Source organism: Vidua chalybeata, chromosome 5, assembly GCF_026979565.1.
Source record: "Vidua chalybeata isolate OUT-0048 chromosome 5, bVidCha1 merged haplotype, whole genome shotgun sequence".
Lineage (NCBI taxonomy): Eukaryota > Metazoa > Chordata > Aves > Passeriformes > Viduidae > Vidua > Vidua chalybeata.
In genome coordinates this window covers 18,175,099-18,189,539 of record NC_071534.1, presented here as the reverse complement: position 1 = coordinate 18,189,539, position 14,441 = coordinate 18,175,099, and the positions used below count along the sequence as shown (strand labels likewise).

The 14,441-nt window shown below is 44.3% G+C and overlaps 2 protein-coding genes across 3 annotated transcripts; both read right to left on the bottom strand.

Annotated features, from left to right (window-relative positions):
- Positions 1-700: 700 nt before the first annotated feature.
- On the bottom strand, positions 701-3,345 carry NDUFA6 (NADH:ubiquinone oxidoreductase subunit A6). Its single transcript, XM_053942548.1, has 3 exons — positions 3,161-3,345; positions 2,856-2,971; positions 701-1,661 (listed from the first exon to the last, which is right to left on the bottom strand). Exons 1-3 carry the CDS (start codon positions 3,285-3,287, stop codon positions 1,530-1,532), a joined length of 375 nt encoding a protein of 124 aa, XP_053798523.1. The 5' UTR covers positions 3,288-3,345; the 3' UTR covers positions 701-1,529.
- A 593-nt stretch (positions 3,346-3,938) lies between these two features.
- LOC128787920 (cytochrome P450 2D17) lies at positions 3,939-13,623 on the bottom strand. Of its 2 annotated transcripts, none has more exons than XM_053942509.1 (9): positions 13,324-13,623; positions 10,829-11,000; positions 9,986-10,138; positions 9,222-9,382; positions 8,929-9,102; positions 7,032-7,173; positions 6,282-6,469; positions 5,237-5,378; positions 3,939-5,102 (listed from the first exon to the last, which is right to left on the bottom strand). In XM_053942509.1, exons 1-9 carry the CDS (start codon positions 13,531-13,533, stop codon positions 4,924-4,926), a joined length of 1,521 nt encoding a protein of 506 aa, XP_053798484.1. In that variant the 5' UTR covers positions 13,534-13,623; the 3' UTR covers positions 3,939-4,923. The 2 variants fall into 2 exon arrangements, with proteins under 2 accessions (XP_053798484.1, XP_053798485.1); XM_053942510.1 differs by having other exon boundaries at positions 5,237-5,339.
- Between the last annotated feature and the right edge of the window lie 818 nt (positions 13,624-14,441).

The window sequence follows — 14,441 nt, the reverse complement described above, 5'->3', positions numbered from 1 at the left end:
TATTGCACTTAAATACTTGTATCATAGACTTAAAAGGTCTTCTTTGCTGTTATGGTACAAGAAGAGTATCTTTAGTCAGCAGACCAGCTGTAGTCAATGTAGTCTCAAAATGAAATGTTGTTCTCTCAAAATGAAACCTTGAGAGGTTGGTCAATTATTTATGTTTCTTAAGCCAGCACTGCCACAGTGTCTCATGGTTTCTGGTCACTAGATCTGACCTCTTGAGTGCCCACTTTTTCCTTCCTTATTCGTGTTGCTCTTGAATAGGGAGCAGTGTATAGTTCCAACAGCACATTTGTTCTCTTATTCTTTGGCACAGCTTTTAAGGTTTGCTCAATAACTCTCCAGCATGGCTACTGAGAGAAAAAGGAGCCTGTAATCTGAGTAACCCCAAGAGCTGTAGCTAAAGGCAGCTGTCAGGTTCTTGAATCACTTGGTATCTGAGTTGCCCCCTCCTTGCCCAAAGCCACCTGAGAAGCAGTTGTTCCAGTTTATCTGCTCTTGGGAGCCAAACATGTACTTCTGTTTTAGATGCTACCAAAATCCTTTTCACTGCATTGTCCCAGTCCCTCCTGGGCCCCTCCTGACTTTGTCAACCCTGTCCTTAAATACATGCCAACCCTGGAGCCCCAAGGTACCTATGTATACATCCCTGAGGAGTGCTGTGTTATGGCCCTCATGGGGAAGAAAGCCCCAGTACTTAGAGGATAAAAAGATGTTTATTTATTTATATAGGAAAAAAAGAAGCTTGAGCATACTACAAACATTCAGTGCTGGTCACATCTCAAAGAGCTCCAGCACCGAGTTACTTGCTGAAAACCTGTTCTCTTGTGAAAGAATAAATTGTCCTTATCCCTCTCAAAAGGGAACTAGTAATTCCTGATTCAGTGGATGAGGTGATGGTAGGACACCATCTCCTGCTAGGCTTCAGAAGCTCTTACGGAGCCCTCCTATTCTAGAAAACAGTACATACTCCCTTTTTCCAGGTAATTTCATTTTACAGCAGAGAAATGGACTCTGCTGATGTTTTAATGCACAAAGAATTATTTGCCTACTGGATTTTATATTTTCTCTGTGAGAAATGAAGGAGACTAATGTCTAATAAAAAACACAAGGCCAACAAAGTCATAGGATGAAACTGCAAGACACTGCATGAATACACATGTCCCTCAAGCACAAGAATATTTCTGTCAGTGCAGTGGCTTTTCTGAAGGGCTACCCTTTTCCTCACAGAGCTAACATCTACAGATGGGGCTGCAGGCTAAGCACAAAGACCCACAGACAGGCTGTGCTGTGGTTATTCAGCAGATACCCCAGGGCAAGTGATGGGATAAATGCCATCCACTGAAAATACACACTGGCAAAACTAGGAAATTACAGCTCTTCAAACAGATTACCACTTGCACATGCTCTGGATTCACCTAGTCATTAGGCTCCTAAGATGCTAGAGAATCTCTTGGTATGGATTTTTTTTATATTGTATAGAACTTTATTTGTAATGTAAGGCAGGAAGACACAGAGTCAGTTTCTCAGGGATTGTGGCCCGCATAGAATTTTGACAGAAAGTCTTTAGGTTGCGGGGTTTCTGTCTCGTGGAAGTACCTCATGACGTGAGTCCTCTGCTTCCAGACATGAATGGTTTCTTGAAGCTCCATTTTTCCCTGCACACACACAAAAGAATTTTAGACTAGTTGGCAGTTAGAGCCCAAGCCTAACCATGCAGTACTGTGAAAGTTATTTGAATGAACTTTAAAACACCTACGAAAATAACAGCTGCATCAACAGTTCTGTACTCCTAGCCTGCATTCATCACCCGCACTGTGACACAAATATACTGTTCCTGCCTTGGGACTTACATGGATTGCTCTGCAGAACGGCTTCCCAGCCCTGTGAAACAGGCAAGAGAGACTGTCCCCTTCTTAAAACCTGCTTTGTTTCTCTCCTGACCAGCACCTCCCATAAAATTCTACACAACATTGCTAACATTCGAGCACCTCTACTGAATTTGGGTAAACAGCAACACTTTAGCTGTAAAACTAACTGCTTTCAAGTGCTTTGCACCAGTAGCACTGCCACTGAGACATGCAAATTCGTCACTATTTCATCCTTATGTACTGGTTTTATAGGATGGTAGCACAGAGCAAAATGAGACTGCCTGGAATTGTCACCGGCCATACTATCTAGGATTATGTTTCCATATTTTTTCATCATGTAAAGACAGAGTAATTGTTTTGAAATGCAAGAAACAAAACAGGTGAGCATGGCAGTCCTTGGTTGGAAGCTTTCTAATGCATTAGAACTGCAGAGATCAGTTACTGTTGCTCAGACACATTTTGAAGCCTGTTGTGCTGATTATTGCTTTGAAGCAGACAGGTCTCTCAGGCCTGTAACACCACCAGATGTGTTACAGAGTTGGAGTGTTCTGCTACCCAAAACCAGCTTCCCACCAAGTATTGACACTGTAATATATGTTTCAGAATCAGTGAAGAAAACCATTTCCCAATCCAATGAAGTACTGTAGAGAGTAGAAAGTTTGTTTTTAATAGTAAACTAGTGAGCAGCACCTATTTTCCCTTTGATTGCTGTTGTTAAAAATAAGACAAGCAAGCAAGGAACAAAAATAAGGAACAAACTTAGTATTTTAATTACCGCTTTGCTTGACATACACTTGCTGAATTCTAAAGCCACCTGATCCCTTATCAACAGGTTTGCTGACACAGGTATTACCAATCCCACTGCAAGAGACAACCACTCCATAGACAGGCTGGTAAAAGTTGTCCCTCTCCTCCATCACACCCACCACCAATCATCCACATTCTCTGCAGCTTCAACAAATCAGAAGTAACTGTGTGTACCTTAATAACCAGCATGTCTATCACGCGTGGATCCGTAACGTGGGCATTCTTCATGAACATCTCCCGCACCTTGTTCCGCCCCTGTTTCACCGTGATGTCCAGCTGGTACAGGTGCACTAAGAGAAACACAACACCTACTGCGGTCATCCACGTCGCTCTGCACTTGTTCCACCGGCAACGTGCAACTCAACCCTAAAAATCGCTACACTGTCACTCGTTCATGCGATGCCCGCCGGCTTCACCAATGTCATTAAGGCCGTTCCGACCTTGAGCCCGCGCGGCAGGCCCTGCCATCCCTCACCCACCCGTGTTGGGCACCTCGCGGTACCAGGCCCGGTACAGCTCCCTGACGCGCCGCTTCGCCTCGCCCAGGTCCCGGCTGAAGATCGGCTTCACGGCGGCCGACACCACTCCCTTGCCCGCCACCGCCATCTTGATGCCGCCGCCACCTTCCCCGCCGCCCGCGGGAACGCCCAGGGCACGGCAACTTCTCCTATTGGCCAGCTGAGCTGCCACTCCAGCCTTCCGGGCCGGCCACCTCCCACCCGATTGGTCGGAAAAAACGCCAATCACCCAATCACCGTGCGGCGAGGGGTGGAGCAGCTGCTGGGCGGGCCCCGCCTCCTGAAGGGCCCCGCCTCCTGCGGCCGTTGGTCCGCACCGCCCCTCAGAGCGCGCTCCTCCCTCAGGCCCAGGGCTGTGGGTCGGAGCGATGCTTTTGTTCCCTTTGCCCCCGGAACGCCGCAATCGGCTGCTCTTCGGTCGCGCAACTGGATTTTCTCTCAGTACAGTCTTGCATGCTAGAAAAGACACTCCCTACTGCAGCTATACCCACGTTTTTATCCAAATACACGAGTGCCAGGACCTCTCCAAAGTTAAGTTCTCTTTAAACGCACTTGGGTATGTGCTGGCCCCTATAAATCCGAACACATGCAGTTTGGTGTAATTGAACAGACCAGAAGAGTAACACTGAAATGATATTGAAAGACTCAGGTGCTGGGCGTGAGGCGAGAAATCTCAGGTGAGCATCTGAGGCAGGAGCATAGCAGGACTGAGGCAACCACAAAGAAGAGGGGGGAGAAAGAAGATTTCACATCACTTTTATTCTTTCAAGTTATTTTGTAGTTGAAAAGCATAAATGTGCAAATGTATAGTTCCTGATGAAGTTCAAATCTTAATTATGTTAATACGTATTTGCATAATTAAATAGCTTTCATAGCTTCCAAAATTACTATTACACAAAATTACTACTGCACATGTGCACTCAATTTCAGATATTTTCTTTTTTTTAGTGGTGGTTATACATAGGAGCTCCTTGGTGCTACTGTCTCTTTAGATGTGGTAAAGGAACTATTGCTAATTTAAACATCAACATACCTTTGCATCTTGCAAAACAATTTGTCAGGAATATTGCAGGAAGAAAGAGAAAGGTAGCTCTGAAATCTATGGCCATACAGTTTCAAACAGTATAACTCCATCCCTTTGTGAGTTCCAAACCTGCCCAAGAGCTGATTTTATGTAATGCAAAAAAAAAGTTTTAATTAGAAGAGAGAGTAAATCTAAACACCAGGATTTCACTTTAAATGTATTTATCAAAATTTCTGTATTTCACAAATGACCTTCTGTGGCTGAAACACCATATGGATTATTTATGTACTCCTTGGTGTTTACTCCCTACTGGAGGCATACTGTGACATAAGGGTTATCAGGAGTAAAATTTTCTTTGAGGCTATAAATTAAGACAATGCAATATTTGTTCAACATACAGAAGTGTGTAATAAACAGAAATGAATGAAGGGAACATGTATGTCTTGGACAGTAAGATTTCCCAGAAGAACTACTCAGAAACTACATTTTAGTGTCACCTTGTTGTTGAAGCTGAAGCTCTCTTGTTTGATTCAAGAACCACAACTAGAATTAAGCTCAACAAGATATTGGCCTAGATCCTTACTTTACACAGCTGTAAAGACTTGAGATTGAACGTGGCATGATCCTGCCTAGACCTGCAATGTTCCTGACAGAGTCTGGGGGGGTGGTGGTCTGTCAGTGAAAGGAGAGTGGTGTGCACCTATCTTGGGAGAGCTCGCAGCAGGTATGGGTGTGGAGAGCTCGTGAGTGCAAAGTGACCGTCCACCCGTGGCCTGGGCTGGTCCTCAGGGACCACAAAAGTGAATTTCTGCAGGAGAGTGGTAAAGAAGAGGAAGAGCTCCATCCTGGCCAGCTGTTCTCCCGGACAGGCACGGCGACCTGCAAGAGAGGGAAGAGGAAGTGTCTGCCAAAGAGCGCAATAATCGATGCTGGAATTGCCGCGGGGTGGGGGGGAGCAGATAACCCTCTTGCTGTGCTTCCGACTTGCAGCTGGATCCTCCCCTCAGATTTACCTGCTGAGAAGGGCAGGAAGGCCTCTGGTTTCACAAACTGCCCCTTTGCATCCAGGAAGTGCTCGGGGTAAAACTCGTTTGGTTTCTCCCAGATTGTTTCATCCTTCAGCACGGAAGACAAATTGGTGATGATTGTTGTCCCCTGCACTCCCCCACAAGAGGAAACAACTTAAGTGAGAACAGCAGCATTACCTTGGCACAATGGGACAGTGCTGGTCCCTCTTTAGACCGTGTCTGCCAACTAATAGCACCCATTTCCACTTCTGCATCTTATTTGAAGCAGAGGTAAAGCAAGGCCCTTTTCCAATGGCATACGGTGCTTCCTCTACATTACGAAGCATCTGAACTTTTGCAATTTGTAGCCTTACAAAGGCTGTTGCATGCAAATGCCAATTTCACGGTTACACAGTGGAAACAGCCTCTGTTTCTCAGATCCTCCTGGACTTGTTTTATAGCTGCAGAGAAAAAGCTGACTGACAGACTTCAAAGCCCAGCTTTCGCAGGGACCATGGAAAATGGCAAAGCTTTCCTGTTTCACATGTCAAGTTTTTAAATCAGAGGAGATACCACACGGCTACAAAAAAAGTACAAAAATATCCCAGGCTTGAATTCTGCCACTCCTGCCAGGATAGCTGCTTGTCACAGCGAAACTGGTCTGAATGCCAATGGCATTTGGGTAACTTCAGAGGCTAGAATTTAACTACTACCATCTCAGGAAAGACAGTAAGCTGGTGTTGAGTGCCTCCAGAGAGCCTGTTAGGCTTCTTCTAACCGACAGTGAATATCACAGCTCAGCGAGAAGAAAGGAAACCTTTGCACTGAGCTGCCACTGCAATTGCGTTCCCATACAACATGTGTAAGCCCAGAACACAGATATGATCATCTGCCTGAATTTACCATTTCAAAATGTCCTATTTTAGTGCTCAACAGTGACTGTAATGGGGGCTGGAAGTGCAACGCTGCAGGGTTGGATGGGATCATCCCACCCCATGCCTGGCATCTGCACAAGGAGAGGCTGCTGTATTGCTTATCTGGTCACAGGCACCTTGGGAATGAAGAAGCCTTGCAACTCTGTGTCCCGGTACGTCATGTGAGGTAGCCCCACAGGAACAATGTCCCCGTAGCGTTGCACTTCATGGATCACAGCATTTGTGTAAGGCATGCTAGCTTGGTCCTTCATGGTGGGGGGTCTCTCTCTGCCAATCACTCTATCAATCTCTGCCTGGACCTTACCTGAAAGCAGAAGAGATAAAGAATTAGAGGATCCTTAGAGAACCAGAAGCAGCTGGTACAAGCTGAAAGAAGACTGGCTGCATGAGATTGTAGGCACTGTGTGAGAACAGGACAAGTAGTTAGAGACAGAAACCAGACAGGAAGGCCTTTTTCAGTTGACAGGTAACTCTGTATAACTGTTCTTTGCTCATAGCATTTTTAATAAAGGCCTTGCCACTTCACATGCTATCTTACCCCCCCTCTATGCAGCTTGAAGGGTACCTGGTCAAGGAGCATTAGAGAATTTAAACCAATCAGTATTTATTCTAAATGCTGGAAGAGGGTACAGTGACCACAGCCAATATCCAGGTGAAGCCCTCAAAATGAAGGTAAGAGCGAACTTGCCCTTCAAACTCCAGTCTTTTTATCATGTCTATCCCCTGCCAGAACAGCTGTTTGGGACGGGTTTCTCCTGTGTTTCTGCTAGACTGGCAATCACCAAAGCTGTTCCTCTTTGCGAAATCCTTGTGGAAAAATGAGCCTTGAAGGGAAGAGGCTACACCTCTGTAAGTTTCTGACTTACTCTGTATTTCTGGGTGGAGAAGCATATATAGCAATGCCCAGCGGAGAGTGGTGGAGGTGGTCTCAGAACCAGCTGTAAACAAGTCCATGGTCACCATACGAAGGTTGCTGTAGTGAAAACCGTTCTCTTCAGCTGCCTTACCCTGTAGAGAGCAAAAAAGTGGGTGATGATTGGAGCTGGGGTATCTGCTGGGCAAGAAGACCACTACCCAGAGAAGTGCTGAGAAGCACTAGATCCATTTTTAGCATGTGTTCCTGTTTTTAATTGCAAGAGTAGAGCACAAGCAACAGTCTGAGCATGGCTGATGTACTTTGTAACCCTGTTATGTCCTGTATTTGAAGGTCCTAAACCACCTCCAATATACTCAGAGAAGAATGCTGCTCCTGCCTTCAGGAGAGAAGTAAACACCTTTTGCTTTCAGCTCAAACAGACAGCAGGCCCTTGCCACTCACTGTAACATCTTCCCTCAAACAGTTACTCAGGTTTGATCAGATGATAAAAGCCACAGAGAGGAGGCTGCATTGATGTGGCAAATGAAAAATTAGCATAATTTTAAGGAGGTTATTTCTAGCTGTGCATTACAGATTCTCTCTGTTCCTGCCCTGGTATTTTCTTACTATTGAAAAAAAAAAATCAGGTTAAAGGATTATTGCTGCCTATTAAGTCTGCAACACCATTTTCAGCAAAACTGGTCTCTCATCCAAATGCTAATTGAGCTCAAATTTGTTAGCATATGAGATATGGCAAGCTCTCTGCATGAGTTTGTCTGCTTGTCTTTTCTAATCCTCTTTATACGTCCTTTTCCTAGGGATTAGCTTCTGTTAAGTTATTCTGTATATTTAGATGCTGTTGTAATATGGATAGCAATTAATAATGCATTTAAGACTCAACTGTTATTAAAAAAAAAATCTCAGAACAGGGAGTTTGGGGCTGACTTGACCAAAGTTAATTCAGTTATCAGACTGGCTTATCAGGTGATGTCAGTGAACAGAAGAGAGATGTGACAAGAGGCAGCACCCACCCCTAGGCTGTACGGCTCAGTGCAGAGTAACGTGGGTCATGTTGCTCTGCCCATGGGCTGGAGGTGCCTGACCCCCACAGCATGGCAGGGTTTGTCATGCAGAGCAGCAGTCCAGCCTGAGGACTTGGATGGTGGAAGTGATGTGCAAGCAGAATTTGCTAATATTGCTCATTTGGCACTTGAAATTTAGTGAATCCATGTGCAGAAACATATGGCAGATGGATGGGCTGACCCAAGAATCTTTGATTTTATACTGTGTGCCTGACTGAATTCAAGGAAAGACTCCTTTTAATTTCAGTGAAGTTCAGATTTAGGCCTTCCTCTGATATCTAGCAAACTAGTTCTTAGTGAGCAATTAAAAAATATATATCCCAAAGGAGACACTAGTTTCAAATCATAGCTTGGTTTAAAGGCAGGCTACAGATGGGGCAATGACACCAAAAAGTCAATCTGTTGCTCCAGTTTTGTCACTGATTTTGAAGCATCAGCCATTGAGGCACTGACATAACACAGAATCTTGCATGCCGACTTCTTCCCTGGTGCAAACTTAGGACATTTAGTGAATTCTCAATAATTGCCTTTTAAAAGTCTTCATATTTTTGTAGGCTGGAAAGAAGGAAGTTCCTAGATTCTGAAGGAAATGTGAAAGCAGAAAATGGAAACAAGAACATCAGCAGATAATATGGTGTCTTAAGACAACCAAAGAGGTCACGACATGAAGAATACTTTTCTTCTCAAGATACAAAGTGGAATGAAAAAGTAGGAAATTAGATGGTAAGAGGTTTTGTGCAGCTCTAGGAGGAAAGTCAGCTTCACAAGCTTGAGCAGGCAAAGAAATTACTTCTGACCCTGGAGGGTCTGCTAGTGTCACCCTACCTTCTCCATTTCCTTTAAAAACACATCCGTGATATCTCGGGTGTAAGAAGGGTTCCAGGTCTTCATATGCTTATCTAAGACCACATCTATGAAGTCCATTAACTCCTTTTGTGCTCGAAAGATTTTCTGTGGCACTCCAGGGATGCGCACCAAAATGGGCACCACGTTAAGAAGCTGGGGTTTAAGAACCAGAGAGAGTGAGAGAAGATATTACATGATGCAAAAAAAGAAAAATGAGGAAAACACAATTCTCTCAAGCAATAGAGGGCAGCTTCTTACAGCTTGTGGTTTACCTGAGGCAGGAATCCTGTTTCTTCATTCAAGGAGTTTTGAAATAACTGTGACAGCTTCTTGAATGTCTCATCACCATAGTCAAAACGGTCTCCAAAGACAATGTTGCAGATCATGTTGCAGACAGCATTACTTATGAGAAAGCGTATATCAAAAGATTTACCTGAAAATGGAAATGGAGACCAAGCCATGAAGCTCAGCAATACCAAACTGCTGGACTTCACCTGTAAGCAGTGAGAATACTCAAATGTCACCTTGATGACACCAGGAGAAAAAGCCCCCAGAGCATCACACTAGGAAGTGAAGATCATCTCATTCTTATTAATATTTAGTTGCTCTATGTTTAAAGAAGAAAACTCCGAAGAAAAACTGAGCTGCAGGGTTTTTCTGTGACTTGACTGGTAACACTTTGTTCTGTGTCTCGACGACAGGCTGTGAACTCTCAGTTGCACTTTTATTGCATGTGATAATATCAATATGTTCCACTAAACTTCATAAAGTAGAGTTACTGAGCTCTGGGAATAATTCTATTTTACCTCTCTATTTCTAATTTCCTATTTGTTTACTGTTTCAAAGGGATTAGTGTTAAGGCAGCCCCACTCTGTAAAGCAAAATTGGCTGCAAGGAGGGCACACAGACTAGAAACACTGCATCTGTATGAGAAGAGAGCACTGCATGCAAACAGGAGTGGCTGTAGTATTACTTCTCTCTGCATCACTGTATTGCCTTTTTCTGTGATTTCCCCATCCTTGTGGATGTCACAAACCTTCTTCAGACTTGATTTCAGAACAAAGAAATCCAGCTTCCTCTACCACTCGCTCCTCCAGGGATTTCTTTCCCATCCCAAAGTTCCTCAGTGTAGAGAGCGTGAATCTCCTTAGCTCCTTCCAGACGTGCCCGTATCTTGCTACAATAATCCCTGGAATTGGATGAGTAAGAAATGTCAGATATCTGACTTGTACATCAAGTGAATTTTGCTAGAGAACAGCAATCATGAGTCTGGAGGTACAGGTCTGTATGGATAGATTAAACAGCCTGACCTTATGCAGCTTGTTCAGACAGCAATTCTGAAATGGATCACTGCACCTTCTAATGCCTGTGCATGGCTGGCAAAGGTGCAGGGGGGTCAATGGGAGCAGCAAGGGCTGCTAAGGATTCAGCAAACCATTCAGCATTGTTCCACCAACTTGTGCCACCACACAGGAGTTGAGGATGTAATGTGGGCAGGATGCAGGAAAATACTCTGTCTTGAATGAAAGTCACCATATTTTTTTGCAACAACTTACATGTAACATTTTGCATAAGCATTTTGTCTTACATAAGCACCATAAGCACTAATTTGTGGGTGTTTGGAGCTGGCAGAAAAGTTGTACCACTTATGGTGTCCTTACACAGCTGGAGAAGTGTGTGCTTGCTGGAGCTGTACTACAACCACTAAGGGTAGCCCCCATTTAATCAAATCTGAGTTTGTCTCTATCAGAGAGTGCCAGACATACAAAGAGGTTGACCGGGGGACACACAAAGGTGCACCGCACTGAGAAAATCTTGCCTCTACCCAATCCTTCTCATGCTAGTGCCATCAAGGAATGTCCATTTTCATGGGACTTGCCTTCAGAGTTCTTTCCATAGCCCATGTGCTCGTATATTGGGAAGTGCGGCCGGTCAGCAAAGTCCTCCGATTTGTGGACCAGGGCTTCCTTCACTGTTTTATACCCATTCAGCACTACCAGGTTGGTCCAGCAGTTCTGGAGACTAAAGATGTTTCCAAACTTCTTCTGGAGCTGCCAAGATAAAAAAATCACGTTCCTGAAAATGAGCTGAGTGCAACATCAGAAATATCACCATATCCTTCCTTAGGGCATTTACTCCTGAGTGAACTTTGAGGTACTTTTATTCAGAGATCTTCAGCTGATCTTTGATCTTGATCTTTGCAGTGTAACAACTCCAAACAGTGCCAAGCTGCAGCTGTAGCAGGGATCAATGCCTCGTAGGTGGAAAAATTTAGAATATGCCTATCCTGGCCAAACTGTTGCCATGAACATTGTGCAAGTACTTTTAATTTTGTCAAGAACCTTTTTAGGGATTTTTAAAGACTGCATGCTTGATAATGAATTATTTCCTAATGTTTCTATTTATTTTGATCTGAAAGACTAAGTAAGTTCTGAGTTAGTCTACTTCTGCTGAAGGAAATGATAAAGTGATATGTAATTTCTATTAAAAGATGCATTTGTACCTAAAGATCTACCCAGAGCCAGGTTTCCAGAAACATGGTTGGGAAAGGCAATTCTACACTGGAGTTTCAGGTCAACTTTCTCCCTAAAAGGAGTGTACACATCTAGTATGACTGGTAACTGGCACACACCCTACACCTGCTGTGATCTGTAAAACTCATAAAGCTAAATCAGGATGGCTGCACAGGTAATCCTGTCAGCCATACACTCACCATGGGAGCTGGCCATGGAGCAAAGCCTTCTCCAGGTAAACAAACCCTTTAACGGGACATGGACTCCTGGGATGGCAGGTCAAAGCTCCCCTGTTAGTCAGGAACACTGAGCAAAGCTCAGAAGCACGTTCTTTAAAGACAGTGCAATAGCAGCAATACCGCACAGTTTTTTTTTTTTACTTTTATTTCTGTCATTTTTTGTTTTGTTTTGTTTAAAATATAAGATTTTTGATTTCTGCACTGTAGCATTGCAAGGAATTGAAGTACTTAATACTGTATTTGCAGTAGGGTTGAAAAGGGAATTAGCAATCCACTGGCACTAGAATTACATAATTAAAAATGATTACTGGTCAAGATTGTGGTTAGTATGACCCTAACGTGATATGATTTGAAAATGATAAGTTTTTGGACTACATGCAAGCAAATAATACAAATGCTGCATTTAGTTTCTCTACTTGGCAGGTTTTGTACAGGCAGCTGAACAGCACTGTCCTAGAAAAGAGGCCTTTAGAGTTTGCAAGCTGAAGCACAAAACACCCTGGTTTATCTGCTGCAGGCTGTGAAAGCCCTGCCTTCCCTTTGAGAAAAGCTATGGCCAGACTTTGAATAGGAAAGCTACTGAGATTTTGGGCATTGCTGCAGGGGCAAATTCCACAAGCTGGTCTCTTTAACTGAAACTGTCACATGCCTGCAGGCATGCTTCAGTAACTCGCAGGGAAGCCTGCCATTCCTGCAGCCACATTCCCATCCCACAGATATTTGTTTGTCTTCCCTTGTTTGTACAACCCCCTGCTCCTTTGCCTCCAAGCCTGCCTACATGTCAGGCTGGCAGCCAGCTCTACAGCAGCACCTTTCACTGGGGGCACAGCAGTGATCTCTCACTGAGCTCATACAGAGAAGGGGAAATAGAGGTTGGGAAGTCTTGGTGCGTGATTATCTCTTTGTCTGGGCGGGTCAGGTCAGTGTCCTTGAGCACTGACTTGCTTCATCCTGGACTTTGGAGAGAGTATTGCTCCTCAGCTTTGTGCAAAGGTAGTGATGCTGAAGTTGGCCAAAAATAAACTTTCTAACATAATTTGAAGTATTGTAAAGCAAGTATGCTTTATTGTAGCACTGGACTCCTTTAATAGAATGAGTGTCATGAAATACCCTTTACAACCGGGTATTTATTCCATCATGATCATACATATTCATTGCAGCGTGCTTCTCAGCTACTACATAAACATCGCTTTTCCTAGGACTTACCTGCACACATCAGCCTCCTACTGGAAGTCCTTTCATGGACCTAGAGGGTCACTGAAAGGTGTCTCTGGGAGTCATACTCGCTGAATGCTTCAATATTACAGGTGACCTTTCCTTGAACTTTTTCTTTGGTCATGTGCTCTTGTTTCTTGTTACATAACTTGCCAAAACATGCACTATATTCCTCATTATCTGTTTATCTAGTTTCCAGCTTTGTTTATCATCCTGTGTGCATACTTTTACATGCTTTTATCTTTTTTTGCTAGTTAGTCTTAAAGCTCTATCTAGCAACTTCAGGGGAAACGAAAATTCCTGTTCTCTGTGTTATGTATCTGTAGCTGATGCCAGGGTGTGACCCACCCCTCCTGGGCCCACCGTGGACTGTATGTGGAGTGTTTTGTTCAGGGGTTGCCACTCACCTGGCCGAAGGAGTGGTGGGGGTTGTGGAAGTCAATGGAGAACATGGTCCCAATGAATGGCAGCGAGGCTGGGCCTGGTGGGTAACGGCTCCACTTCTTTCTGCGCTTCATGAAGTCCAGCAGTAAAGTAAACACTGTAAGAAAAACTCCCAGTATAGAGATGTTACTCCAGAAGGACAGCTGGGACCCCAGCCATAAGAGCAATACCATTTTGTAGCCTGTCTGCTCCTTCCTCTTTTGACTCAAGACTGTCACTGCCACCTTTTGCCTTTCCTCTTCTCCTCTCTCTCACTTTCTTGCCCTGACAGCTGCCCCTTTCTCCTTGCTTCCTCCTCTTCCCCCACACTGCCTTTTTCTGCTGCTTCTCTCTCCCTGCACTGACTGGCTTTTGATTGCGAAACTTGGCTCTACCTATAAGCTCCTCCTCTGCTCGGTTCAGCCTTAGGGGAGTGGTGATGAGGGTCATCCCTCCTCCTCCCCCTCTTCTTCCTGCAAGGCCGGAGCTCAGAGACCTCTGTTGCTACTACAAGTGGCAGCTGGTGCTAACAATGCCCTCAGTGGGGCAGGGCTGGGTGAGCCGTGGGTGTTTGGGTGCCTTCTCTCACAGACAAGGAGAAGTTCACAAGCAACCAGTCTTGCTGCATTCTCATGGGGTGATTTGGAAAAAGGTTGTTTAAATGTGTGTCACCTTCTTGTTAGTACAGGCAAGTCAAGGAAGAAGCAGCTCCTAAACGCAGACCATATAGGTTTATGTTTGCAGGCTAAGGATAGGTTCCATTGGAAGTTGAGGAAGTTCAGGTTAGATCAAACATTCCCTTACAGAAAGCACTTACTAAAGAATTTAGCTTAAAACAGTCCCCTGAGATTTTAAAAATAATTTATGTTTCTAGAATTAAAAATTTTTATCAAACTCCAAGTGTCAGTCAGCACAACGACCTCAGCTTTTGTAGAACACAGCTCAGCTATAAGGAAGAAGTCACATGTATTACAAGATGCCTCAAATATCCAGCCTTTGGGGCAGCGGTAATGCCAACACAATTATGGAGTAGTCAAAGTATTTCCTAAAGCAGCACAGCTGTGTGCTCCTGGCATCCCTGCCATCAGAAATCAATAAACCC